Source organism: Poeciliopsis prolifica, unplaced genomic scaffold, assembly GCF_027474105.1.
Source record: "Poeciliopsis prolifica strain line A6 unplaced genomic scaffold, Auburn_PproV2 SCAFFOLD012, whole genome shotgun sequence".
NCBI lineage: Eukaryota > Metazoa > Chordata > Actinopteri > Cyprinodontiformes > Poeciliidae > Poeciliopsis > Poeciliopsis prolifica.
In genome coordinates this window covers 10,997,943-11,024,190 of record NW_026562387.1, presented here as the reverse complement: position 1 = coordinate 11,024,190, position 26,248 = coordinate 10,997,943, and the positions used below count along the sequence as shown (strand labels likewise).

Genomic DNA, 26,248 nt, shown 5'->3' with positions numbered 1-26,248 from the left:
TCCTCTACATTAAAACCGCTTTAAACACCAAGTACATGAAGAGAAAAACTGTTCATAAAATAATCACTTGATATTGAGCATAAATAATTATGCTGGAGTTTAAAACATTACCAAACTGAATAAACTACATTTATTCTGAAGTCGCAATTTAAAAACTTTGGAAAACATAATTTTGGAGATAATTGCAACAAATGTCTGGATTGTATATTTTGTTTTTATTATTATCATCATTAATCTTGCGGCACAAGAATCGACTATAATTGACGTCAATGCATTTTTAAAAAAAATAACGCATGATTCATTGTTTAATTCAATTTTGTTTTGTTTTTGCATAATGATGTTTTCAGTTGTGTACAAAGTCAGGCTAAAATGACAGAAGCAGACGTTTTACCGTTCAAATACACTATTCGGGTTTGCTTGGTTGAGAATTCATCTGTACCAGATTTGAACTGCAGCTGTATTTTATGTATTATGATGGAGGTTTAAATGTTCAGCGTTTTCAGTCCGCGGCGGTCCAAAACCGCGGCGGTCCCTTCCGCTGCGCGTCTGGATGCAGTGCGCAGCTCTGGCGCGCAGGACGGAACAGGCAGAGCGGAAGAAGTTCCACTCAGCGCCGAGAATTCAACCAAAGCCTTCCTACCAGCAGACCGCCGTTTATTTGTACTAATGCTGATCCGTTTAGGTAAGCAGAAGTGAGTGTGTGTGTGTGCGCGCCTGCCTTTAGTCGTGTCAAATGTGGTGACTGGTGTCGTTTATTATGTGCTGTTAGCCCCTGAATGTGTAGTTAGCACAGTTAGCACGTCATCCACGTGGTGAAGGGACCGCAGCATTGTTTTTCCCTCTTTGCTTGCACATCTGCACGTAAAAAGTCGATTTTCTTGTTTCATCTAAAACAAAAATGTGATAACTTGGATTATTTCAGTAATCCGGTACGATGTACACTTTTTTTTGTATTAGTCTGGATTGCAAAGTCCATGTGGTTTGTGAATGCGGACGAACAAAAATGCTATTTTGGACCCTGTACATTAAAATCAAGACAACTGTGAATATTTTTGTTGCTACGCCTGTAGCTTTAAGGAGTTAACCTTAATCCCTCCCAGCGTGTCCATGCGCCCTGATAAGAGAACTAGGGCTTTCCCTGAAGGACAACAATAAATCATCCTTTTCGACACCTGAAAAGAGGAAACATGTCCCCTGTTGTCCATATCTTAATTAGAGCAGAGATCCACTGGTCAGGAAGTCATAACAGAGGAGATAAGGTCATTTCAAAGGTCATGACCTGCTGTTGAACCTGTCCTCAGATTAGCCATGTTAGCTGTGCTCCCAAGCTGTGGCCGGCTGTACCCTCTGACCTTCAGGTGATCAGTCATCTATCCTCACTATAGTGCCTCCTCATTCACTAGATTTCATTCATCCAAGCACATGATGCGCCTGACAAAGATAACTCTTGAAAAATGGAAAACTTTGTGCACTAATCCTCTCCTTTCTGGTGTTATTTCAGATCCTGTCAGTCTTCACCATAAGGTGAGTTTATAACAGCTCTCTATTGTCATAAACAATAGTGACTACTGGTGCTGTAGTGATGAGTTCACCTTTTTGCCGTTTACCCATCTGACAATAAAATGGTGATAATGTGACAAACTGAAACGCCAGCATATTAAAAAGCCATTTATCATGAGGGTGCATTTTTATTCATTAAGAAAGATAATTACTGTTTAATTTTCCCCCAATGATTCAGATTTGTCATGTTGACCAGAGACACGACTATTTATCTGCGTCCAGGTTCAGGTGAGTAATCTTATGTAATTTCCTTTAATAATTACACAAATATGAATTAAATATAACAGGCTAACCTTAAAGCATTGTCGTGAGGTCAGAAATGTTGAGGGTTAGTTTAAAAAGTAGGTTCATTCTCAACTGGAACAGTGATGAATTTACCTTTTCGCCGTTTACCCATCAGACTTCAGAGTGGTGAGATGGTGACGACTGAAATTCCAGTCTCAGTCTTACATGTAGTCTTGCTTCAGTGTTTTATTTGGAAAAAGACAAATCGTTTAGTTTCTTAATTTTTCAAATATTCTCCAAATTCTGCAGGTTTCTTTAAAAGAACATCCCTAAATGCTGGTAAGTCCACATTGTGTCTATTTGGCAGGCTCATATTTCAAGTTGTAATGATGAGTTCCACCTTTTCGCCGTTTACCCATCAGACAATAAAATGGTGATAACGTGACAAACTGAAATGCCAGCATAATAAGCCATTTCTGATGAGGGTTCATTTTCATTTATAAAGAAAGATAATTACTGTTTCATTTTCCCCGAATAATTTAGATTTGTCATGTTGGTGATCAGAGACGCAGCCATTTATCTCCATCCAGATTGAGGTGAGTAATCTTATGTAACTACACAAGTAATTAAATATACCAGGCTAACTTATAAAGCACTATAGTGAGGTTAGAAATGTTGAAAAGGTGGGTTAATTCTCAACTGGAACAGTGATGAATTCGCCTTTTCGCCGTTTACCCATCAGACTTTTAGAGTGGTGAGATGGTGATGACTGAATTTCCAGTCTCAGTTTTACATGTAGTCTTCCTTCAGTGTTTTATTTGGAAGACGACTAATATTTTTGTTGCGTAATTTTTCAAATATTCTCTAAATGTTGCAGGTGATTGGTTGCAGATTTTTGTAAATGCTGGTAAGTCAATATTGTATTTATTCGGCAGGCTTATAGTTTGAGTTGTAATGATGAGTTCCACCTTTTCGCCGTTTACCCATCAGACTTAAACGGAATGCTGAAAATGTGACAAACTGAACTAGTACTGTTCTTACCTTTACTTGGGTAAGAACTTTCATTTATAACTAACTTTCTGATTATTTTGGTAGGTGTCTGGAACCAGTTGGGTGAGAAAACATTTGTGAAAGAATGGGTCGCTCTCGGGAGCTCAGTGAATCGGTGCAACAAATCCAGTCCTGAAATTTTCTCGCTCCTAACGTTACAGTCAACTGCCAGCCGTGTTATAAGAAACTGAAAGTGTTTGGGAATGACAACAACTCTGCCATGAAGAGGTAAGTCACGTAAACTGACAGAGCGGGGTCAGCAGATGCCGGAGCATATAGTGCAAAGAGGTCACCAACGTTCTGTCTTTCACCACAGACCTCCAAACTTAGTTCCAGTGAAAGGAACGCTGAATGCTTCAGCATACCAAGACATTTTGGACAATTCCAACTTTGTGGGAACAGTTTGGAGCTGGCTCCTTCCTCTTCCAACATGACTGTGCGTCAGTCCATCAGTGGATAGAAGAGTCTGGTGTAGATGAACTTGACTGGCCTGCTCAAAGTCCTCAACCCAACCCGATAGTATTAACACCTTTGGGATGAATTGGACCAGAGAATGAGCACCAGACCTTCTCGTTCAAATGTGCTTCTGAAGTAATGGTCAAAAATTTACAAAAACACACTCATAAACCTTGTGGACAGCCTTCCCAGAAGAGGTGAAGCTGTTCTAGTTGCAAAGGGTGGACCATCAATGAATCCTATGGATTAGGAATGGGATGTCACTTAAACTCATATGTGAGTCAAGACAGGTGAGCCAATAGTTTTGGCAATATAGTGTATTACAATTATGTAAGTTTAATTTAAAGCTGTTGTTAAATTGATACTTGACTCAAATCTGTTCTTGTTATTTCTTATTTTATACTTTGTATGAAAATGCATGCTTCTATTTGCTTTTCACTTTGCTACTGCAGGACAATAAATTATATTTCTAAAAAAATTTTTTTTGTCTTTCAACTCACATTTCTGTTATAAATAATAAACTTTCTAAATCTAAATTGCTGCAGAATGTGTGACTTTGAATTGCATTTCTTTTTTTTTCCTACCTTACTGAATATTTTGAGAGATGTTACTCCTCTCTGATATATTCATCGGCTCCCGGTGCGAATGTATAGACAAAGCGTAAGATAATCTGGTGGAGCTCGTCCAGAGCGGCGTCTCTCCTCTGCAGACCATCCACGTCTCCCAAGTCACAAGGAAAGACTGCATCAGGGGGGATAACAAGGGCAGAGGCCCCTGGAGGAGACACCAGTACAGGAGAAAGACTAAATGTACAATAAGTCAGTGAAATACTCTCACAATATTTAAATGTGTGTATGATGTATACCAGATGATGTAATGACGTTAATCTTAATTACCAGAGGAAAGTTGGCGGATATAAAAAATTTTTATATTCCATGCTAGTTCTATGCATTGGTTTAGTTAGAAAAAGAGACGCTTTGAACTACAAGTTCAACATTAGCTAAGATATAATGTATCAATGTGCAATAAGTTATCAGTCTCAAAATACTTTTGTTTCAAATCTTAAAAAAATAATCCATCTGAAGGGCGATTATTTTTCAGGGAGCCTACATTGAAAGAATTGAAGTACATCTTAAACATAAAAATATATATTAATGGTGTAAATGGTGAAGTTGCATCTAGTCAAAATAAACTATTAGTAATTAAACAAATGTTATCAACTGCAAAGATAAACGTACAGTACATGACATTTAAAGGCAATTCGGAGAATAAAGGTTCAGGCTTTATTTAGCTGATGAAAGATTTAATGGCACCTAGTGTTCTCTGAAAATGTAAATTAGATTTTTGCTCATAATGGTGTCTTCTAAATACCTGGTCTAACTTTGAGGATGATTAAGAGAAAAAAAAACAAAACAGGTTCTGATATCTGAAAACATCCTGATAAGACATCCTGTCACCTTTCAGTTAACCTGATTGGGTCCTCAGCTCACTGGACCAAGAATCTCTGCACGTTCACTGGACCAAACCTCAAGGTTGTCTCCAGGAAAACTGAATGTTTTCAAGACTCAGTAATTTGCCTCTTTCTTTTTCAGAACCAAATTTAAAATGAAATACATGTCTTTCTAAAGGATTAAAGATGTTGATGAGTAAATAAAATGATGGAATTAGTGCAGCAGCATTCCGGAGGTCGTTGTGTTTCCATTTTTTTCTGTCTCTGTGATCACAGATTCAGCTCTCAGAAGCACACAGGAGACTTTTTTTTTGCCACATGGCAGATTGTCATATAGTTAAAGAATATTCTACTTTTGCAAAAACGCTTGCCTCTATTGGTAAAAGTGCGCAAGCTCCAGAGAAAACCAAAGCCTTAAGGGCCTTACCAAGGTGACTGATCTTCATGAGCCACCGCACAGATGTGTCCAGGAGTTTAGGTACAACTGTCAAATACTAACTGTCAAATAAATGTCCTTTTTTTCAGATGAGAAATCTAAGTTTCAGTTTATGGAGGAACAGTGGAGAATCCTCAAGATCAAGTCAGAAGTTTTTTGTGATGTTTCTGTGATTACTTTTGTTGAATGTCAGAGCAGCCGAGCAATTTTTAAAGCAGGTTATGCTTCTAATATTGTTAAAACGATCAATGAGCTTGATTGGCCAGCAAACTAAACCCGACAGTAAATCAATTTGTCAGTCGAAAGTAAGACGAAGAAGATCTGAGGAATGCTATTAAAGCAACCCCGACTAAATGCTGCACTGTATCCCAACATATCTGTGTATGCAACACTTTTGCCAGTATTTTTTTTCATAATTTATAAATTTTTAGCTGTAAACCATGATCATATAAATTACCAGACATAAACAGTGTGTGTGCATTGAATCTAATCCATCAACTGGTATAACTCACACCTACATGATGATGTAAATACGAAACTGCAAATGTGCTAACTGTAGAGGTGCTAATGAAAAAACTATTACCATGCTTGAGAGTGACTGAGTTTTCACACAGCAGCACAGCGATCACTGCGTCTTCCTCCAGTACTTTAGTCCTGAGGCATAGCTTGCAGTGAGCCTCGGCCAAAGAGATCCTGTGACCAAACAACAGGAAAGAATGAAACCTGCTAAATGACAGCATTTATGCTTGGTGATGTTTTAAAATTAAAAGTGTATAGCTTAGGATTTAAATGAATGAATCAAAGCTGATAGAGAGTGTGAGCTACAAATATGCTCAGATTATGAGTGTGGTTTGCTTCTAAGTCTACTTACTGAAAACAGATTTGTTTTCATAAGTTTTAGTTCCACATAAAAGTGTCACCACGGTGGAAGAGATTTGTAAACAGTTGTCATAATCCAGTGAAAAATGGAGGAGCAAAGGTTTGAACTTGGATGCCATCTAGTGGATGGTGGCAAAATTACACTGGAAAACATCGTTACTTGGGGAAAAATGTGACATCAAGAGTAAAACGATGCCTGGCATTTTGAACGAGTGCTTACAGCAGTTTGATGGAGGCCAAAGAAATCTTGACTCCCTGACTCTGAGTGCGAGCTCGACGGCTCGCCATGTAGTAACCATGGATCAGTTTCTTTGCTTCAGGGCTGAGCTCCACTTGCAAACCACGAGAATGAGCCACCAGCTGAAACACCAAATGTTTGAAAGTAAAAATGAAATCAACAATGAATCAATGAAAAGAGCACTGCAACAGAAGATGTTTGTAAACCTCCTGGTAGTCTTCAGTGGAAAACTCCCAGCAGGATGGATGAGGGTGACGTCCAGGCTGCACAGCTTGCTGGAGGGTGTGGACAGCCTGGGCGACTGCGCCCCGCTCTCCCACCCTGTCTCCACATTGAATGACGAGGCCAAAAGCTTCCGCTAGCTGGGCTTGCAAGGGACCCATTTCCTGCTCGCAATAAAAATAAGACAGAATCAGATCTCAACAGTGCTGTTGTCGAAAACTAATTATCACCAACAATTTATCCAGAAGCAAAGAAATTGTATCTTAAAGCTAAAATTTGCACATTTTCTTTATTTCTTCACATCTTAATTTTCAGACTTTTTAAGATTACTTCTCCTCTGACTCAAATTGTATTTTTTTAAGTTTATAATAAAAAGCATTAAAAGCTTACAATAATAATTGTATGTTCTACAAATCATAAAACAAGTCAGCTTCTTATTTATAAGTGCAATAAAAGCAATATTATAGCTTTTTGTACATCTGTACCAAATAAGAATAGCTCAATTTAAAAATCTATATTTTTAATCACTTAAATTTATACATTAACATAGACTAATCAGAATTTATAACACGTTGATGATCATACTATTTTTATTGTTTGTAAGAAAAAATTATTTTATTTAAGTCTTTGGTGAGAATTTATGCAAAACCAAAGGTAAGTATCACAGATATGGATCAAAACTAATATAGTTATTTAGATGTGAAGCGACCATTTTATGTATGAGTTCCGAGTAGTTAACAAAATGTTAATGAATAAAATGCTAAACTACAGTGATAAATCAAATGCGAAATATTTAGTTTAAATATACAGTAAGAACCAGAGGAAAACAATCTAGTGATTTTCTACAACTTTAAACAAATAATAAAGTCTTTAAACTCAAGCTTTTCTCCATACTTAGACCTTGAAAATGATAAATGCTGTTTTCATATTTTTCCAGTCTTCACTCTTTAAGATAACTAAGCTGCTCAAGTTTCCTTTCATGCTGTCATGTCATAAAAATAACCTCTGAATTCAGTAAAACTCCTTGACATTGTCTTGCATGGCATTATGTTGTCATAGCACTTACTGCAGTTCCCAGTACAGCTGAGTCCGGCCTCCCAGATCGCTGAGAGGAGTCTGTGAGAGCCCAGAAGTTGCACTGAACCGGAAAGGAAAGCTGCTGGTCACCTTCCTCTCCGTACTTCTTCCCAGGGATGAACACAGACACAGAGCGGCTCTCCAGAACTGACAACATAAAGACATGCACTCCTAAACCTTCATCAAAAAATGCTGCTCTTACCAAACCAGGAGGAGGGTGCAAACCTGACTGTATGTAGTCCAGTTTGTCCTTTCTGTAAAAGCCAAGATCTCCCAGCATACAAATGCCCCCAGAGGCGAGTAGTGCAGAGCCAGCATGGATGTTGGCGGTTCCTGCTCCATGTTCGTCTCGGGACAGAGAGGCAAACATCTCAGCGGAGGCCTGATGTCTGACCCCGCGACATGCCAGACTCAAACTGTATGTCATTAGTCTAGCAGAAAAAGGAGGGGAGAATTATTGGAGTCGAGCTTTGTTTAAATTTGATGATATTACGGGTGCTCATCGACATTGTTTTTTTACCTGTCTAATATGAGTGTGTCAGCTGTGACCACCAGGAGATCCAAACTGGGATCGTCTGCATCGGTTCTGGTCTGCACCAAGCTGAGCAGCAGACACAGTTTAAGTGTGTTGTACAAGGCAGGAGGAGTCAGGTCCAGCCCAAAGCAGTGAGCGACGATGGCAGGGAACCTCCAGGGAGAAGAAGACACGCTCTCCGACAGCTCCAGGAATCTGGGAGACACTTTATGGCAGCCTGGAGGCAGAGCTATGCATGACAAATATAGAGAATCAGTGCAATACACTGATTCTCAGTGCTAAAAAGCGCATAAACGTTTTAGCATCCTCTCAGCAGCTGAGGCTGGATAATTTGTTAAGTCAATAACTATAAACAACAACTCCACCAATTATGGAAGAGCAGCAGGAAGAAAACCAAAAATAATCTCAAATACAAACAGTAAGGAACAAAGAACGGCTTGAAAAACGTAACATTTTGTGGAAGCTTGGGGTTGTACACAGAGGTGGGCAGAGTATCATACCTTTAGTTTTACACAAGAATAAGTAAAGTATAACTAAAAAGTCGCCAATCAAAAAATGAACATAAATAGACTGAGAAAAAAGTGTTTCCCAATTCTGAAATTCAAAGACTAAAATATAAACTAATGCGAATAAAACACAAAATAAGGCAGAAGAAACTCATGTTAAGCATAGTTGCTGCCCACCTCTGTTTGAACCATGACAAAACGTTCTACAGATTCATGCCCAACATCTGTGAAGATTTCTCTCATTATGTCTATTATCTACAGGTCTGAGCTTTAACTCTGGGTTAATTTTGAGATTCTTTCAGCCTTACATTGTGGCTCCCATGGCTGAACACTGTTTGCCTCCACGCTCCAGGTGATGTTCGGCCACTGATGCACAAGCACAGGGATGCCTACCACCCTGTAGAGTCGACCGATTGTCATCGAGTGGCACAGATCATCTGTGTGAGGAGAGGGAAAACAAAGCAATATCACTCAACAGGGTTTTCATTAAAAAGACGCGCACTAATAATAACCCCTGCCAAGAGAAACAAAGTGAGGCGCTCAGGACAAAGATTTCTCTGTGAGCAACCAGCATGGCCAGCTAATGAGTGCTCCTTGCACTTTTTAACATATATGTTTAGTAATAGGAACCGCCTGTATTGGGTTCCTCCACATGACTGGGTCAACAGAATATGTTAATCCTTCTGCTGAGGTCTGCTGAGCTCTCATGGCTTCTGGCAGGACGATGTTATTAGAAGGGGCAGAAACACTTAACATCACAGCATGGGACGATTAGCTGCACAAAAACCTATTTACATGAACTCACTCTTTCTACTATTGTGCTGCAGAATGATTTCATCTAGTTTTTTAGCTAATGTCTTGTACACAGAGATGGAGCTGAGTGGCTTTTTGGCATTCAAATTATGGCCCCTTGATTATCTGACACTAGGCCAATGGGCTGGGTCAGAGCTGTATCTCTTAATAGCTAGCTGCGCTAACCAGAAAACTCTTTGACAAGAGATCAGAGAAACATAATTTGATTGGCTAAAATCTGCTTGACTTGATATAATGCTAATTGCTTTGACAAATAAGAATCACATTCTTCATATTTATCTCCAGGATATTATGCCCCTTTTTACTATTGGTCTATGTCACAAAATAAAAGAAAAACATTCTCTGTGGCAACAACACTATGAAATGTGGACAGATTTAGCAGTATGAATACTTCTGTAAAGATATGTATGGATTGTTCAGGCAACAACAAGGTCACTTAGGACTTACCTCTGAGAAACAGAGTGACAGATTGGTATCTGAAAGAGCTCTGCTGTCGGCCTCTCAGAACATCCAGCGCTCCAATATGGATCAGCTCCACCAGCTGTTTGTCTGTTTCCAGAAAACTGATTAGATTAAACATGTACACGCGACACATATTGTATAAATTGGTAAGAGAGTGTCTCACCTCCTAACACTCTAAACTTCACATCCTCCTTCAGCTGGGAGCTGCAGATCATGCAGCTGAAGTCATTTCTCACCGTGGCTGACTCAGTGGCTCCAGGTGTGTGAACTCGGATGTGGTGGAAACCTTTAAAAGAAAGCACACAGACTAAAAATATATCAACACCCTTTTTCAGAGGAGAGCTTTATCATAAAACATGTGCTCATAATTTCTTTCTGAAGTTCACCTGTAGAGCCGGGGCAGTCATCATCAGTACAGAGTAATCTTGCCCCCTGGGTGTATTTCGTGACCCTGGTTATGGCAATGACTGCCCCCTCCATGGAGACGGGCCTCATAGGACCGTACACTTGATGAAAACCACTGAGGTCCAACGTGTACTCAGGGAATGGAGGAAGATGTGTGAAATTCAGAGAAACATTCACCTCAAATGAAAATAACAAGAGAAATAAAGTCTTACTTAAGCACTTTTACTTTATTCACAGCACTTTGTTAAAACATTTTTATCCCTTGAACATTCATATATTTAGTTACCTTAAAATCTAGAGTTTCTATGTATTTAGTTAATTATTACATTGTTTAGCTTAAATGCTGAATAGCTCCTTCTGTCTTTTTCTAGACAGAAAGTTGCCAATTGCTTTATCAAGTTCAAAGTAGCTTTATAAATTTGACAATAAGCCAATCAGAAAGATAAGCACGACAATTAACATTTCAAAAAGTAATTTTAACTCATATTTTATAATAATGACTGAAAAACAGATTGTATTGTATAAAAAAATACAAACTGTACTTATCATTAAAAAACGTATTACATGTTTTTAATTTAGCATCCCCCCCTGTACCCTCCAATATTACATTAAACTTTTTGAGGCCTCCTTAGGGCCACCTTGTGGTCCCCCAGGGGCCAGGCTCCTCACTTAGAAGAGCATTGATTTAGGATATTATTTCATAAACTAACATCCCTTGGACTTTATTATATTGTTTCTTCACAAACGCTCTCAAATAAACCTCTGAGGCCTTCAAATAAATTTATCTTGGAACCGAGATAAAATTAATTGGATACAGAGAAAGCCCTCTAAGGTTATTTGAATTATTTAATTTTATTTACCGGTATTTGAGTAATAGGGGATGACTAAATATCCAGTCTTATTTTCAGGTTTGTAAAAACAGAGTCTCATTTGGCAAATCGACCAAATCGTATCGGTAAAAATTTCCAATACGATTTGTGGTTATAATCAGACAAATTGCAAACAAGTCAAAATAGTAATAATACATTTCCAATTAGCTGTAGTGGTGATTACAATTTGGTTATCAATTAGACATAAGGACATTGTCTTCATACCTGACTCGCTGTATGTATTTTGTGAGTAAGTGAAAGTGTTTTTATGGCCAAAAAACACACCTGAATGAAGGAATAAATGCATAAAGTTAGCCTTACTGCACTGGTTTAATCTCACCTGAGCTAGGTCATCTTGAAGTTTTCACTTACTGACTGAAACAGAGCGGTCGCTCTGAGGGGGTCATGCAGGACACAGTCCCCTAGTCTAGGATCCATTTCTATTAAATCTGAAGGATTTACAAGAACCCTGAACCTGTAGACTGCCTCGGTCTGCTGGGGGTCTGACGAGGAGGAGCCAAAGTTAGCTAGCAACCTAAGTAGCTTCATGTAGCCTCCAGCTAAATTATTACCGTTAAGAGGTCTGCAGTCGTCCGCAAGTTTCTGAAGACCACCACTTCTGTCCAAATAAACCAGAATTGATTCCTTCAATGATAAAATGTCAGCCATTTGTTTAAAATATAAAAAGAAAATCTAGATTGAATGTTTGTTCAACACGACGACGAAGTTAGCTTCCGATTGGCGGCTTCCACTGAGTCCAAAGTTGGGCTCGGTAACCCATCTGGGGTCACAAATGTGAGAGCTTGGGGTCGTAAGAGGTCTCTTCAGAAATTAACCCAATAGCAATAATAATTATGAGAAAGCATACTGAGTTTAGTGATGTTGTAAAAAGAAAAACAAAACAATAAAGAGAAAATAAATAAAACCAACATTTTGGCCAGTATAGCTTACTGGATAGTTATGCTAATTATAATATCTTTGTACCAATTTTAACTGAGTTGTTTGAAATGCTAGCAATCATGCCTGTACTCTGCTTGAATAGGTTGAGTGTCCCTTGGTGGTACTAGAGTTGTGTGTCCCCTGCATAGCTACTTATCTTAGCATTTGCTGTAATCTGAGCAGGTGGGAGGACGTAGATATTAAATTGGAGGGACTCCTGGTAGGCACCCTTAGGAATCCCAAATGTGATTTTTCTCAACTCCGCTGTAAAATACTTCTAAAATCTGAGTTGTTTCAGTATCAATATTTTTTTTCCTTTTCACAAATGTTTTTTTCAGAATCCCCTTTTTCACCGACCGTGTCTTATTTTTAATTACATTTGTATGAATATGCACTAAATAATATTACATCATAAACACACAATAGAAACTTTTGCCTTTGGTTTTATTAATCATTACTGCAGAAGTACAGGTCAGCTGAAGACAAGTATTGTGAACTTCTAATTATACGAACATTTGTGTTGAAAGAAATTAGATCAAAAACAAACATTCCAGTACAAAAGAAAAAAGTAAACTGATAGGCAACTGAACTAGCATGACAAATGAACCAAAAATGCTTATAATCCACTTGTTCCCCAAGTAGAGCCTACATACAACAAGCATTTGTTTATTATTTTATGATAAGAATATGGACAAACTCAATAGGATCTTTCTTTGTAGATACAGTGAACTGTTCAAGTTTTCAAACGCCTGCTTATTGATTTTATTCCAAGGATAATTTTAAGGCTCACTTCTAGAAAAGACCTGAAATCACTTTACCAAATTAGCTGAATTCTAAAATATATCATCTGTCATATATATTTATATAAATACAAAACAGGTAAAATATAAAGACTTTCTTCCAATCAACATCAGTTTTAAAATGCAAGTTATTTTCTGTTGGTTGCTTTGGTTTCACAGGACAAATAAACCTCTTGTTCTAACTTTTTTTCCCTTTAGTCAAAAAAAAAATGTTACAATTGGTAAGGCAAACGAGGAACCCCACTGGGGATGTTTCACTGGAATGAATCATCAGAAGGCGGGGCGTAGGAGAAGCCCAAAAAGGCATCGTCAGCCTCCATAACACTGGCGTTGACAATGGAGTGTTCTTTCGTCCAGCAGATGGAGTTGGGAACCATCTCCTCTGTGAACTCGGGATCAAAGTTTGCAATATCGCTGGAACAGCTCTGTCAAAACATTCAGAAATTGCATGGCTCAAAACAACAAAATACATGCAGTAGGTGTAATGATAGGCAGTAGGAAAAAGTGTGTCAAAAATGTTCAATTACATTTTAAAAATAATGTGTTAAATTACACCACAAAACACAATGTAATGATGGAAAAAATTGTCCTGTAAGTTACATTGCATTATGAAATACACAACACTGCATGAGCACAGTAAGTGGATTTTTTTGCTCAACTAATTTTAAGTAAGTATATGATATTGATTACTTCTATATTGAAAAGAAATAAATTGATATAAACATCATCCTTACATTGGATTGCCAAGTTGCATAAAATTGACAAGACAGTCAAGGCAAATGTACATTATATATTTACCACATTAGGTGTAAATGGAGGTGGGATCTTTTTCTCTTCAAGATCCTTCCAGTTTATTGATAGGAAGAAACTGTGGGTTTTGATCTCATTCTGAGAAAAAAAAAAAGACATAAACCAGATTATGACAAATTTGTGAGGTTGACATTTCATACTTTTCCAAACTCACATTTCCAGACCTGCCTCTTTTTCTTGTATAAGTGGGAAGGCTTATAAGGGGTGGATGATGGATAGAAGGATGCAGGGATTGAAGGAATAAATGAACTAAAGGACAGAAGAAAGATGAGAACAAGGGAAGGAATGGAGGACAAAACAGAAAAGAAAGCAACAAAAAAGGAAGGCAAGCATTTGGATGAATGGTTGCAAAATGGATAAAAGGACAGCTTCCAGACAATAGAAAAAGAAATAGAAATATTTCTATCCTCTCCCCCATCCCCCATGCTCTCTAGGAAAAACTTTAATCAAATTTTACACTTTTCCAAACTGTGCAGAAACTCTGTTCCTATATCAGCCAGCAGAGGGAGCGAAGAACTAAAAAAAAAAACTGGTTTAAATAATCATTCATACCCCTTGAATTGCTTTGTAAGTTTTGTCTCATTACAGCAGCAAACTTCAAAGTTTAAATTGGGCCTGTCAGTTATGGTGAGCGGTCATCATGTGTTGGTAGGTTCACACTTGTGCTAATAGCTTATGATAGTAATATAGACACAATCCACAAGTTAACCTCCGACCTTCTTGGTAGTTCCTATATAGGCATTTTCTGAAGGCAATTGGTTGCCCTGGATTTTATTAAGAGGTATCGGATTTAAGGAAGCTGAATGCGACAGCATGTCCTACTTTTCAGATTTTTATTTGTGAAAAACTAACTTTGTAAAATGTTTATACACCACTTTGTGTTGGTTCTTTTGCATAAAATACCATAACACACAATGCAATATCACACATTTACGTTTGTGGTCACAGCATGAAAATCTGAAAAAGTTTAAGTTAAAAGAAAATGTGAATTAACACTCACAAAGTCGTCTCTAGAGCCCAGTCTGTGTGTGCGATCTTTCTCCAGTAGACCCTGCAGGAGAGACCAGGCTGTGCTGGAAGCTCCAGGGCGCATTGCTAGCGGTTTGTGGAGAATGTTGTCATACATCTCATGTGTGTCCCTGCTGTAAAATGGAGGCTAGAGCATAAAAGAAAAAAAAAAAGAGCAGCGTTAGCAGGCCTGACTCATTGTGATGATTCAACAGCTTGTGAAGACTACAAATTTTCACGTTTGAATGATCAAAACAACTGAAGAGAAACTCACTAAACCAAAGAGCATTTCATACAGCACAGATCCTAGACACCACCAGTCTACAGTGTTATCATACGGCTGCTTCCTCAGGACTTCTGGAGCCAAATACTGAAGAACAAAAATATAAATTTGACATTTAATTTGATATTTTGTTTTAGTTGACAATGTTTGTGCGGATGCTATCTATTTTCCCTGTAAAAAGCAACTTAAGCAAATCATTTTTATGTATTTAACTCAAAGCTTCTGTAAAGGTTGCAGGATATGTAGCAAACATTCACGCCACCTCAGGAGTTCCGCAAAATGTAGAGGTGGTATCTGTCTGGGAAATGCCCTCCTTGCACAATCCAAAGTCAGTCAGCACGATATGTCCCTTCAAAGATAAGACATGGACATTTTTAGATAACGTGCCAAACAAGCACCTCATTATCCCCAGACACTGAGGTCTCTATTGTTGCCAGGAACGCTGCCAGCAACATAACCCCATCAGTCCCATTCACCGTTTCCTCGCATGACACAGTAAGACCTAATCCAATCACATGAATCACCTCCAGTTGGAAATTACAAGATGGGGTGCACAAATTCCTAGAAAACTGGAGTACAAACTCTGAGCACGTAAAAAAAAAAAAAACCTACGAAAAAAACTGTCCAACAGAACGACAGAATTGAGCAAATTCAGGGCATAAATTAAAAATTAAAACAAACACTCACCTCATGATCAAGCAGGATATTTTCTGGCTTTAAGTCTCTGGAGGAAAAATTATAATAATAAACAATTCTGATTAGAAACAAAATATCTGCTTGAAATGTAAATATTTTTAGATCAAGCTTGATCTGCTATACACGGTCTTAAATTGGAATTATGGACTGGAAAAACACTGAGTGCTAATTGTCTTCTGTCTGGGCACCAAATGGTCAGGCTGTTTACACATTTGAGAGCTGATTTTGCATCTTTTTGAGTAGAGATAACAATAAAGAGAGTACATATGTTATTTTTTTAATATAAAATACCTTATTTATGAGAACAAAAGAGGAATAAGAAAATTTTGCACAATGTACCAACACAAAGTTGTTTTTTGATTTTAAATTCAGCCCAACTGGGTTTGTCTGAAACTGAATCGTTCTTCTCAAAGTCGCAAAGTACTATTACAGTGAATGGAGAGCATTGGTAAACATCAACATTTAAGCCTTGCAGCAGATTATCAATTAAATTACGTCTAAACTGAACAACATGGATGCATTTTGATATAAAATCATTCTATTGTACCCTGGCTGTATGTTTAGGGTCGTTGTCCTGCTGAAAAGTGAACGTTTGTTCCAGTCTTCAGCCAGTCTTTAGTTTCATGCTTCTTCCACTTAAACATGATTAGCTTCCTTGTCTCTGCTGAACAATAGCACCCGCAGAACATGATGCCACCATGACCTCGTTTTAAGGTGGGATTAATAAGTTATTCTTGCTACTCTTCCATAAAACCCAGATTTGAAGAATGTACGACCAATTGTTTTGGTGTAAACTAATTTGCCCATCCTGAGCTGTGGCTCAGGATGGGCTTGAAAAGAGTAAATCTTTTCAAGCCTGACTGTTTAGATCGACGACAAGTTCTTGGTAGATTTGTCAACGTCTTTGCATTTTGGATTAGCCAGGACTTTATCGATGACCTGTCGGCTGTCCTCCTCGGTCTTTAAGATCCTGTTTGTTCTCTACAAAGAGCTCGAAAGCATCACAGAAGAGCTGCATTTACACTGGCGGTAAACCGGTTGACTAGATTTTATTTAGAAGCATATAAGTAATAGGGACTAAATGCCATTGCGCGCAAGACCTTTCATATTTTTATTAGGAAATCCCATGTCATGTCTTTTGCTCTTCAGCTATGCAAGTCAACTGACAATATAGTTTTAGTACATTTACAAAATATGTCACAGAAACCTTAGCCCTAAGCAAAGCCTGGTTTGGCATACCTGTAAACAATGTAGAGAGAGTGCAGATATCCGAGTGCACTTGCCATTTCAGCAATGTAGAACTTTGCTCTGGATTCTGGAAATGTCCGTTCTCTTTGAAGATGAAAAAAAAGCTGAAACAAGAACGTTGCAGTGAATTTTCCCAGGGACACAGCAACATACAGGGTTTTGTTATCATTCAGATTGAAAATGTAGTGATTTAACACATCTGAGAAGATTGTGTGCATGCAGAAAAGAGGCAGGTTCACAGAGACGCAGGCTGCCGTTCGTCATTCTCACAGTCACAAATCGCATCTTGAATAAATAGACTGCGAATCACACTTGACATCAATCTCCAGGGGAAGTTACAGTCAAGTCATTTTTTGAGTAATGCTGTAATTTCTGAGAAGCATTTCAAACATACAGACATTTGAACCAGAAAATAACTCCTCCAAGGTTATTCCAATCAAAGCTGCTCAGCACTTTTATCCTGTATTACTTCATTCCACAGCAGAATCATGTGAGTCAGTCTTGTGCATGAGTCTCATTCCCTCCTAACTGAAACAACTCACTTCTCCTCCATTGACGAAATCCAAGACGAAGTACAACTTGTCTGTGGTCTGAAAGGAATAGTGAAGCCCCACCAGAAAGGGGTGTTTCACATTCTTCAGCAGCACGTTGCGCTCTGCCATGATGTGTTTTTGCTGATTGGAAGAATAATTCACAGGCAGGGTTACAATATAGCAACACCAACGCGCTCATATGATCACCGCTGATTTGAAAAGTTACCTCTTTTCTATTGAGAATGACTTTTTTCTGTAAAACTTTGACTGCATAATACTTTCCATCGCGTCTCCGTTTCGCAAGGAAAACCTGTGTCGCAAGGAAACAAAGCAAGTTAGACGTTGCACTCAGAGGTAACCATAATAATTCCAGAAATGATTCTCACTTCCTGAATGGAAAGGCCAACAGATGCAGAACTAAAACTTAGTTGTTCCTCAGCACAAAACTGAAACACTTTTCGTTTAAATAAACTTTAACACATAGATGCCTCAAAATATTACTAAAAAAACGTGTCTTGTTATTTATTACTCAACATGTTGTCTAATATTTCAGGGTATTTTATTGGGATCACTGGTAGACAAGCAAATTACTGTCTAGTAGTGAAGTGAAAGAAAACAGTTTTTGACATATTCTTATAAAACACAAATCTAAAAAGTGTGGCATGCTTTTGCATTCAGCCCCCTTGACTCTGATACCTCGAAATAAACTCTAATTCAACCCATCGCCTTCAGAGGTCCTTCTGTTCACTAACTCTGAACAACAAGAGGCATTTTTAGCACTGGATCATACTTAGAGGTATCAGACCAAAAGAAGCCTTAACACACCTACACATACACCAACACACACCCACACACATTTAAAGTGTACTAATTCGGTAATACATCTTCCTAGATTTTAAAGGGGGTTCAATGTATATTAGTAGGGTACGTTTGTCTGACGTTTTTGGTTTCAATGTGACAAAATGTGACAAAGTTTAAAGTGTATGAAGACTTTTGAAAGGACTGCATATGCAGGGTTTTCCTACCTTTCCAAAACTCCCTTTTCCTATAACTTTTAAAAAGTCAAAATCTGTAGGCTTTGCCCTGAAAGATACAACATTAATGTTTGTCACTACTTCATGGAGGACTAAAGGGCACAAATGTTTCACACAGAAATCACCCAAAGAAGGATACTTACTGTGGATTTCCAGAGGGTCCCAGGTTAATGTTTCTGGAGGTAGAGCTGTTCTGTTAAACACCAGACAAACATTATCTAAATTAACTACCAGGACATAACTAACCAAGGAAGAGAGCTGTGACAGAAGCCACACACTTTTAACAAACATGTTGAGATTCTATCAAGCTAACCAGGATGTTTTAGAAGCAAACATTTCATACAGCTGTTCACATGAGTCTTTGCTTACTTTATCATCCTCATCCTCAGAGGCATCTGAAAGTTGGTGCTTCCTATCCATTAGAAGAAAGCTCCTTACATCTGGACTGTCGGGTTTAATTTTGAACAAAGAAATGAATAAAACATCAGTGAGAAAATCTAGATAAAGCAGAACTGGATAATAATACTGTAATACTTAATGTTTGTTCAATATATATTGTATCACCCAAAAAATATTTTAAATGTTAGCAGTGTACACAGGAGAAGAGAAATACTTCATTTGAGTAGACTGTAGATTGATTTTAAATGAGCAGCAATCACACCAGGGAAAAGTCCAATCCAACTTTGCACATCATTTAGCGCAATACATATTTGCAAAAAATAGCCCGAAACCAGTCAGACGATTGTAAAACTCAATTTTAGGCTTGACCTGGAGTTTTGCCTGGTACTCCATCTCTCCACATCATATAACATCCACCATACAAAAATTTCATCAAATTATTATTTCCTCCAATATATGTGCAGCACTTACTGGCTGGAAAGCTGAGGATTTGAGACAATTCGCTTGATGAACTCATGCAGCCCCGCTCTCCTTTGCTTGATGAATTCTGTAAGTAGGATGCATGTTAGAACAGAAACAATAAAATAGACACAAAATGCATCAATTTGATTATTATTGGAGCTTTCATTTATTAGCGCTCACTCACCTGGGTCAAAATTGTCCCCAAATATCCTTTTTGCTGGTATTTTCAAGTTCATAGATGGAAACTGTTTTCTTAACTGAGTTGGAAAGAAAAGCATAAAGCACCGCTGCTATTATTAAGATAAAATGCAAACAATTCAATCAAAGACTCAAATTTACACAGCACCACATTTATTTGTGGAGAAGATTGGACTCACTGTGTTATATAGTTTATCAAACTCTGCGTATCGCCTGAAGACAAACCACTCATGTCTTCCAACAGACACCATCACTTTGTAAACCTGAAAAATAAAAAAAAAACGGAAAAGGTTTTCAGTTGAACAAATGGCAGAGTGTGCTCATGTGTTTGCTTCAAAACTGTGAGACCCTAAACCTCAAAGATCCACTTTGACATTTCCAATAAAAACATATATACATGAATGGAAACAACCCACTGTGTAGCGCTTCTTCTTGTCCCTCTGCTCATTGTGGCAGGGAATGCTGACATTAGGGAAACTGGACTGCTCCTCCATCTTGGGGTTTGTCGGCGTTCAGAGGCACCGAGTCGTAAAGTAATAAGCTCTCCTGGGTAAGACTTCAAGTGTGCAAGTGGCCAACCCTCATGCTGAGACTTTGCTGCATAGAAGAAAAGAAAATAGACCACTCTGAAATCCAGGAAGTGAAACCGGTGTTCATCTGATCTCTATATATGTCAGCATGTTGTTTGTTGAGTCCCGCTTGGTCTAAAAAAGGGTTTGAAAACTGAAATCAGTTTGACTTATTATTCAGTCATCGTCTACTGCTGCTGCAGGCCTCCTGTGCATGTACACGCTTGCACTTTGGTTAATTTATTTTTAACACAGCAAAAGATCCCTCATGTACAAAATTAAACGGAAAAAAAATAACATTCAAACTTTTTACCTTTAAAATTACAAATGGATTTAAGTCTGGACTTGAACTAAGAAGTTTAAAAAGATGGTTAATCCATTGCAGCTCTCTTCACTTTACAGTAATACTCTACTTTATATTGTGTGAGCCACATAAAAATCCCAATGAAAATAAACTGAAGCTAATGGGGTTTTTCTTTTATGGGTTTGGTATACTGCTTAAGTTTGAGAGATTTTTTTTTTAAAGATAATCGCAATAGAACTCCTATTGAATTTTTAATATTGCATTTTTTTTATTAATCTTAAGGTCATCTCAGTAATTTTTTTTAAAAGACCATCTCATTTATGCATTTAATTTTCTGTTAGTCAACAGCAAAATTGACTAATTTTGCCATTGATAGGCGCTCTGAGTTTTTGCCTGCTCATAAATCAACGACTCAATGCAATCTGCTGACTTTTCTTAGGCAGAAACTCTTCGAGCTAATTTGAATAATAATAATAATAATGATAATAATAATAATAACAATAATAATAATAATAATAATAATAAATGAGGTTGTTGTACTATTTGATAACTTGGATCAGTTGGAATATATGTGTATTTTACTTGAATTTACCACAACTAAAGCCAATCCGTTTACACCTTTATATACAGTGAAAAAATTTTGAAATCATGGTAGAGATGTTTGAGATATTTTAAGGTCAGATTGTGAGCGTTTTCAGTTTTTCAGTTGTTAAAAATGCTATTTATCTACTGCTTGCTTGAAGTTTAGCCTGTATTAGAAACAGCCTGGGCCAGCAGTCCTTTCAGTTTCCCGAGCAAGAACAACATGAGCCCACACTGGTGGCAACAAATGAGTCGATGAGCTCATTATAGTAGACAAATGTTTAAAATCAAATCAAATTTTATTTGTATAGCACATTTCAGCAGCAAGGCACTCCTTCCACAGTTAAAGCCTATAATTCCTTCCACGTTTTCACTGCTAATGTATTATTGTAGTTTATTTTGTTTTCCTGTTTGCATGTGGCAGAGAGGTTAGAGTCCATTTCTGAAAACCTCCCTCCTCTGTCATTCACTCATCCTCGCCCACACCCCTCTCACACATGTGGTCTCTGATATACTCATCTGTTCAATACAATGCCTTGTTGAACCCTTTGAACCCTTGAACTTTTTCGCATTGTTTCTCACTGCTGCCCCTTTCAATGCGATTCCAGTAAAATAAAATCCTGTGCAACTCACTGAGTTTAGTGGCCATCTATTTGTTAAACAGAAACCGCAATCAAATACGCACAGATCTCTGAAGATCTAACACGTTCTCCCCACTTTTAGCATGTTAATGGCAGGATTATGCTGTGGAGATGAACAGGAATAGTTTTTCAGTTATTTCTTCTTCAAATTTATACCTAATTTTAACATGGCTCAGCAGTTAGCACGTAAAATCTAACTGAAATAAATTTAGGTTTGTTCCCGACATAAAATGTGAAGTGTATAAATAGATTTGCCATGCACTATAAAGCTCATTGTGGAGGTGTAATAAACTTTGACTCCAGAATGCATACAGTTAGGCCCCCAACGTCATTCATAACAAGAAGTCTGTTTCAATGGACGGGCATCTTTCTAAAAATGCTAAAACAACGTAAAGGAGGATTCGTCATCAGATTCGACTCGGGATGAGTCCATGCAAAACATTGATAACACCTAACTAACCTAACTCTGCTGTGGCATGAATAATTAGCCTCCAGAAAAAAACAAAAACACACAGGAGGAAAAGCAGCGGCACATAATGACAGAACATGTCTAATTGGATTTCAGCCGTACTGTAGACTCTTAGCACTGTGTAACCTAACCACAGAAGAACATCCTTGGAGTTGTATAACATCTACGTCGCAACAAAGCCTTTTGTTAACGGCTCTAACTTGTCCATTGTTTGATGTCAGTGAGGTCAGCCTCAGTTTGTTTAAGAACACACGAAAAGTCTTTGTTTACGTTCTGTCTCCCTCTCAGAACGCTCCTGAACACATCCTGAAGGCAAATGTCTTTAAACAATCCCTCTTCATACAGAGCTGGTAAACCTCGCCTTTTAGTTTCACTTTGACTCACATTTGTGTACAGAAACAGATGTGTGATATTCAAAGTATCTTGCCCTTGAAAGCTGAACTGCTACACAGGTCAGCAATTCAGCTAAAGTGGACAAGCCAAGGCTGTTTTCTGTTATGAAACCCTTTAAGTTTATGCAACAGAGGCTGGTACACGAAAAAAAAAAAATAGAAAAAAAGGTTGGCACTTCCCTGGACTGTTTCACATCTGCTCCTGTTTTCATGGTGAAATGGCTCTGAACAAAGGGGTAAGACCCGCTTCTTAACATTCCAGAAATCCTACTGTCTCAGATAACCTGAGCTTGTGCCTTGTGTAACTTATATAAATCTGATCCATTTGCACAAACACTCCCAAAATATTAAAAGGGGTAAATGACAACAAATGGAAACAGACCAGGTTGTTTGAACCAAATTTCTTCAAGCGCTACATGAGTTAAGTTGTGGTGACAGGCTCAAGAGAGGCTCGACTACAACAGAGAATCAGAAATAGCATCAGTGAATACCCTGTGGAGACGTTAAAGGTATTTTCTGTATCACACATGTTGAGGAATTTGAGCCACAAAACCAAAGCTGAGGAGACAGTAGGGTGGGAGGCCTGACTTGAATGCTCGGCGAGGCATGTGGCTTCGGATAAACAAAGCTGTGAGCATGCAAGCTGAGCAGAATCAAGGGAGGAACCTGTTGCATGAGCAGGATGAAAACCTGTTTCAGAAATAAACAATCGATTACCGCTCAACGTTTTTATTCATCAAAGTGTCACTGACAACAATCCAAATCCAACTAGCTTGATTAAAAAGCCTTTGTGTTTAACGGATGACAGTCATTACTACGTTCTCATGTTGGAATCTAATTCAAATGCAGCAGAGACAGATCTCTATTAGCGGAAGTGCAGCTGGGCGGCTTGCCTGGCATGAACTCGGTCAACCATGATGCAAGCAGCCGTCCTCTCCATTAACGTTGACCCTGAACCTGACGTTATGTCTCCGACGACACGTAAATACCAACAGGCTGCACCCGGAGGTGACGGCTTGCTTTGTGCACCAGCGATCAAAAATCCGAAACGGACATCAGGTTCCAGGGAGATAATTTAACTTCTCCACAGAGCAGCTAGTTTGTAATTATTTAACGGTATGCAAAATTATTCATATGCCTCGAACTTTTCATCCCATTTGTGAGGTTTCAACCACAAACTACTATGGTTTCTTCTGGAATTTCATTCATTTGACTAATCAAAATTAACAGAAAAAATATGAAAAAATGTGGTGTGTCATATTTTCAGCATCATTCTGATGCACTGAAATAAAAAAATAGTGCAACTAATTAGTAAATAGTTGTAGATGTACAAATGTATCTGTTAATGGGCATCTGCAACTACAATTTTTTTCTTCATTTAATTACAATATAGTTAATAGATCTACAAATAGAGTTCATAGACAACAGATTCACAAATACAGATTGAAAAAAAAAAGAAACTAATGGGTCACATTAATATATTTTTTATTTTTCTTCTAATTAGACCACAAGAGGCATCAGTGAACTTGGATTAATTGAAATTGTGGCACCTGTTAAAATCAAGAAATAAGCTGTGAGGATCCAGAAGTACTTGAAAAATAAAGAGACAGATTTCTAAAACCATGTAAACAAAAACAAAACAACAGAGAAATTGCAGCTGTAAAGGGACAGATAATCAGAGGAAGAGTATCTTCTTTGGTAGGGAGCATGTGCTATGGTTTGATAACCATAGCAAAAATTGAACTTTCACTAAAACAGCACAGCATACCCTCCTACACACATCTTCTGCATAGTTAAATGTGATGAATCTGCACATCATTATCTGGAGGGGAAAATTGATCAACTAAAACAGGCAAATTATGAACATTCGCAGGAGTCATCCATCCACCTGAGCTTGAACGAACCTTTGTGTAGGGCTGCAAGGTAATTTCCCAATTTAGAGTATTGTGGTTTGTGGTTATGCAGTTAAACAGAAGGGCTGACATACAAGGCTGACACAGCTGCAACAACAATCTTAGTAAGGAAACATGTTGCTGGTTTATCCAATCCATCTAAAACATAATTTGCACAGTCAGAGGATGTGGCTCAAGAGCAGTCAGCTACTCCAGCTTTTCTGTAGGACACTTGTTTGGCAGGGTTTCAGTATTTTGCACTTGTTCCTGGTGCTTAATTTTAAATCTAAACACACATCACGTGTATTACAGGAAAAAGTCTCTCCAGCAGAGATCAGGGGAGGAAAAATGAGCCAGTGAAGGGAGGAGCTGACCACACAAACAGAAAGACGGACAGAGAAAATGAAGACATGCAGTAGATGAGAGATTCAACAGGCTGTAGTAAGATTTCGTGTGTATAACAACCCATTCAGAAAAAAATCTCGTATGATCCACGGTGGGCTGTCAAAGCTAAGACAGAAAAGCAGCTAATTCGGCCGCTTTTACATTGTTTGAGTCCGTTAAAATACACAGTTTCGCCATGTAATGTAATATTTCGAAGCTGTACGATTCCATAAAGTAGCAGTAAACTCTGTTACCTCAAGAGAGTTAGCCGAAAGTAGGCTCTAAAAAACTAGAGCAAGGTAACTGTTGAACGTGAACATCACGTACCTTACAGTATTTTGATGCTGCGTCCGTTTCTCCTCTTTATGTTCAATGGTGATGTTTCGAACTGAAGCCTTCAAAATGTCCGAACAGGTGACATTTGTCCGTGAGACGAGAGGCTAAAGCTCCTCGAAGGACTCTTAAACCAAAGGTGTGTTTTGGTGGTTGTCCATGAACGCCTCGCAAACGAGAGAAGCAGGAAACATCGGGCTTTTCCTGCAGCAGAAAGTTCCAATGAAATTAGTCACGGGAGCGCGCAGCGACAGCCCACCGCTACTACCAAACAGGCAGTGACTGGACATCCGGTGAGGTTTTTCAAAATAAAATTAGGTATTGCGTATAGCGTTGCTTTTGTGCATTTTACATATTTAAATATTTACGTTCATATTTATTCCTACTTCAAGAAATTTACTTACACACTTAGACAGGTATAACCACAGGTGTTTGTATTGAGATGATATTTAAGGCTTGAATAGTTTTAGTGATAGGCAAGCTTCTTTTTTCACAACAATATTCTTTTCCAGCGTCTCATCAGGTCATTTTTTACTTGGTTGAAGGGGGAATGCGGACCAGTGCTCCTTGAGGGTCCAGTGTGACAGAAACTTTGAGTAAGCTGTTATTCCACTTCTGCTAAAAATATATATTGTCTCACATATTATTTTGTAAAGTAAGATTTCAATGAGAAATAACTTTTGCACATCGACTTACTTTTTTCTGTTTCTTACTTTAGTACTTTTTCAGATTGTCCTGTAAAAGTACAACCTGAGCCGAAAACTTTTATTTTCGGCTAACAGGTTAGTTCATTTCCGCTCTCTACTTTTAAGAAGCGCAACTTTGGCAGAAGTTTTGTAGGAACCAATAGTGTCACCTACAGGCAGAAAGGTGGCACAACATGTACTGCAGGATGAAAGTCTCAACTTTGTAAAATAGTGAACTAATATATAGATCCTTACTATAATAATAATAATAATAATAATAATAATTCATACATACATACATGCAGATTTTAAGACACACATGTATTTTAATGTCTAACAATTTATTCCAACAAGAGAGAGGAATAAAATTAATAATGAACTAAAATAATTCTGCAGCATATTT

General features: G+C 38.0%; 2 protein-coding genes and 1 long non-coding RNA gene across 6 annotated transcripts; 1 reads left to right on the top strand and 2 right to left on the bottom strand.

Moving 5' to 3' along the window:
- The first annotated feature begins 379 nt into the window (after positions 1 to 379).
- Positions 380 to 3,824, top strand: LOC129364891 (uncharacterized). Of its 2 annotated transcripts, XR_008606486.1 has the most exons (8): positions 543 to 682; positions 1,502 to 1,524; positions 1,739 to 1,788; positions 2,095 to 2,124; positions 2,329 to 2,381; positions 2,663 to 2,692; positions 2,881 to 3,063; positions 3,152 to 3,817. It is a non-coding gene; the product is annotated as an uncharacterized LOC129364891 (long non-coding RNA). The 2 variants fall into 2 exon arrangements; XR_008606485.1 differs by having other exon boundaries at positions 380 to 682; positions 2,329 to 3,063; positions 3,152 to 3,824.
- Positions 1,531 to 11,953, bottom strand: mcmdc2 (minichromosome maintenance domain containing 2). 3 transcript variants are annotated; one of them, XM_055037819.1, is made up of 15 exons: positions 11,756 to 11,953; positions 11,556 to 11,686; positions 11,409 to 11,468; positions 10,296 to 10,491; positions 10,073 to 10,195; positions 9,895 to 9,996; positions 8,943 to 9,071; positions 8,114 to 8,357; positions 7,819 to 8,024; positions 7,583 to 7,740; positions 6,501 to 6,680; positions 6,277 to 6,416; positions 5,761 to 5,870; positions 3,876 to 4,065; positions 1,531 to 2,021 (listed from the first exon to the last, which is right to left on the bottom strand). In XM_055037819.1, the coding sequence occupies exons 1-14, from the start codon at positions 11,850 to 11,852 to the stop codon at positions 3,899 to 3,901; spliced, it is 2,043 nt and encodes a 680-aa protein (XP_054893794.1). In that variant the 5' UTR covers positions 11,853 to 11,953; the 3' UTR covers positions 1,531 to 2,021; positions 3,876 to 3,898. The 3 variants fall into 3 exon arrangements, with proteins under 3 accessions (XP_054893794.1, XP_054893795.1, XP_054893796.1); XM_055037820.1 differs by lacking the exons at positions 11,409 to 11,468; positions 11,556 to 11,686 and having other exon boundaries at positions 11,756 to 11,848; XM_055037821.1 differs by lacking the exons at positions 10,296 to 10,491; positions 11,409 to 11,468; positions 11,556 to 11,686.
- Positions 11,954 to 12,549: 596 nt separating this feature from the next.
- On the bottom strand, positions 12,550 to 25,418 carry sgk3 (serum/glucocorticoid regulated kinase family member 3). The gene is made up of 17 exons (XM_055037807.1): positions 25,154 to 25,418; positions 20,010 to 20,190; positions 19,773 to 19,856; positions 19,580 to 19,652; positions 19,405 to 19,480; positions 18,904 to 18,979; positions 18,678 to 18,727; positions 18,526 to 18,583; positions 17,727 to 17,810; positions 17,510 to 17,641; positions 16,959 to 17,071; positions 15,711 to 15,747; positions 15,286 to 15,372; positions 15,015 to 15,110; positions 14,733 to 14,888; positions 13,721 to 13,810; positions 12,550 to 13,347 (listed from the first exon to the last, which is right to left on the bottom strand). The coding sequence occupies exons 2-17, from the start codon at positions 20,085 to 20,087 to the stop codon at positions 13,177 to 13,179; spliced, it is 1,461 nt and encodes a 486-aa protein (XP_054893782.1). The 5' UTR covers positions 20,088 to 20,190; positions 25,154 to 25,418; the 3' UTR covers positions 12,550 to 13,176.
- Between the last annotated feature and the right edge of the window lie 830 nt (positions 25,419 to 26,248).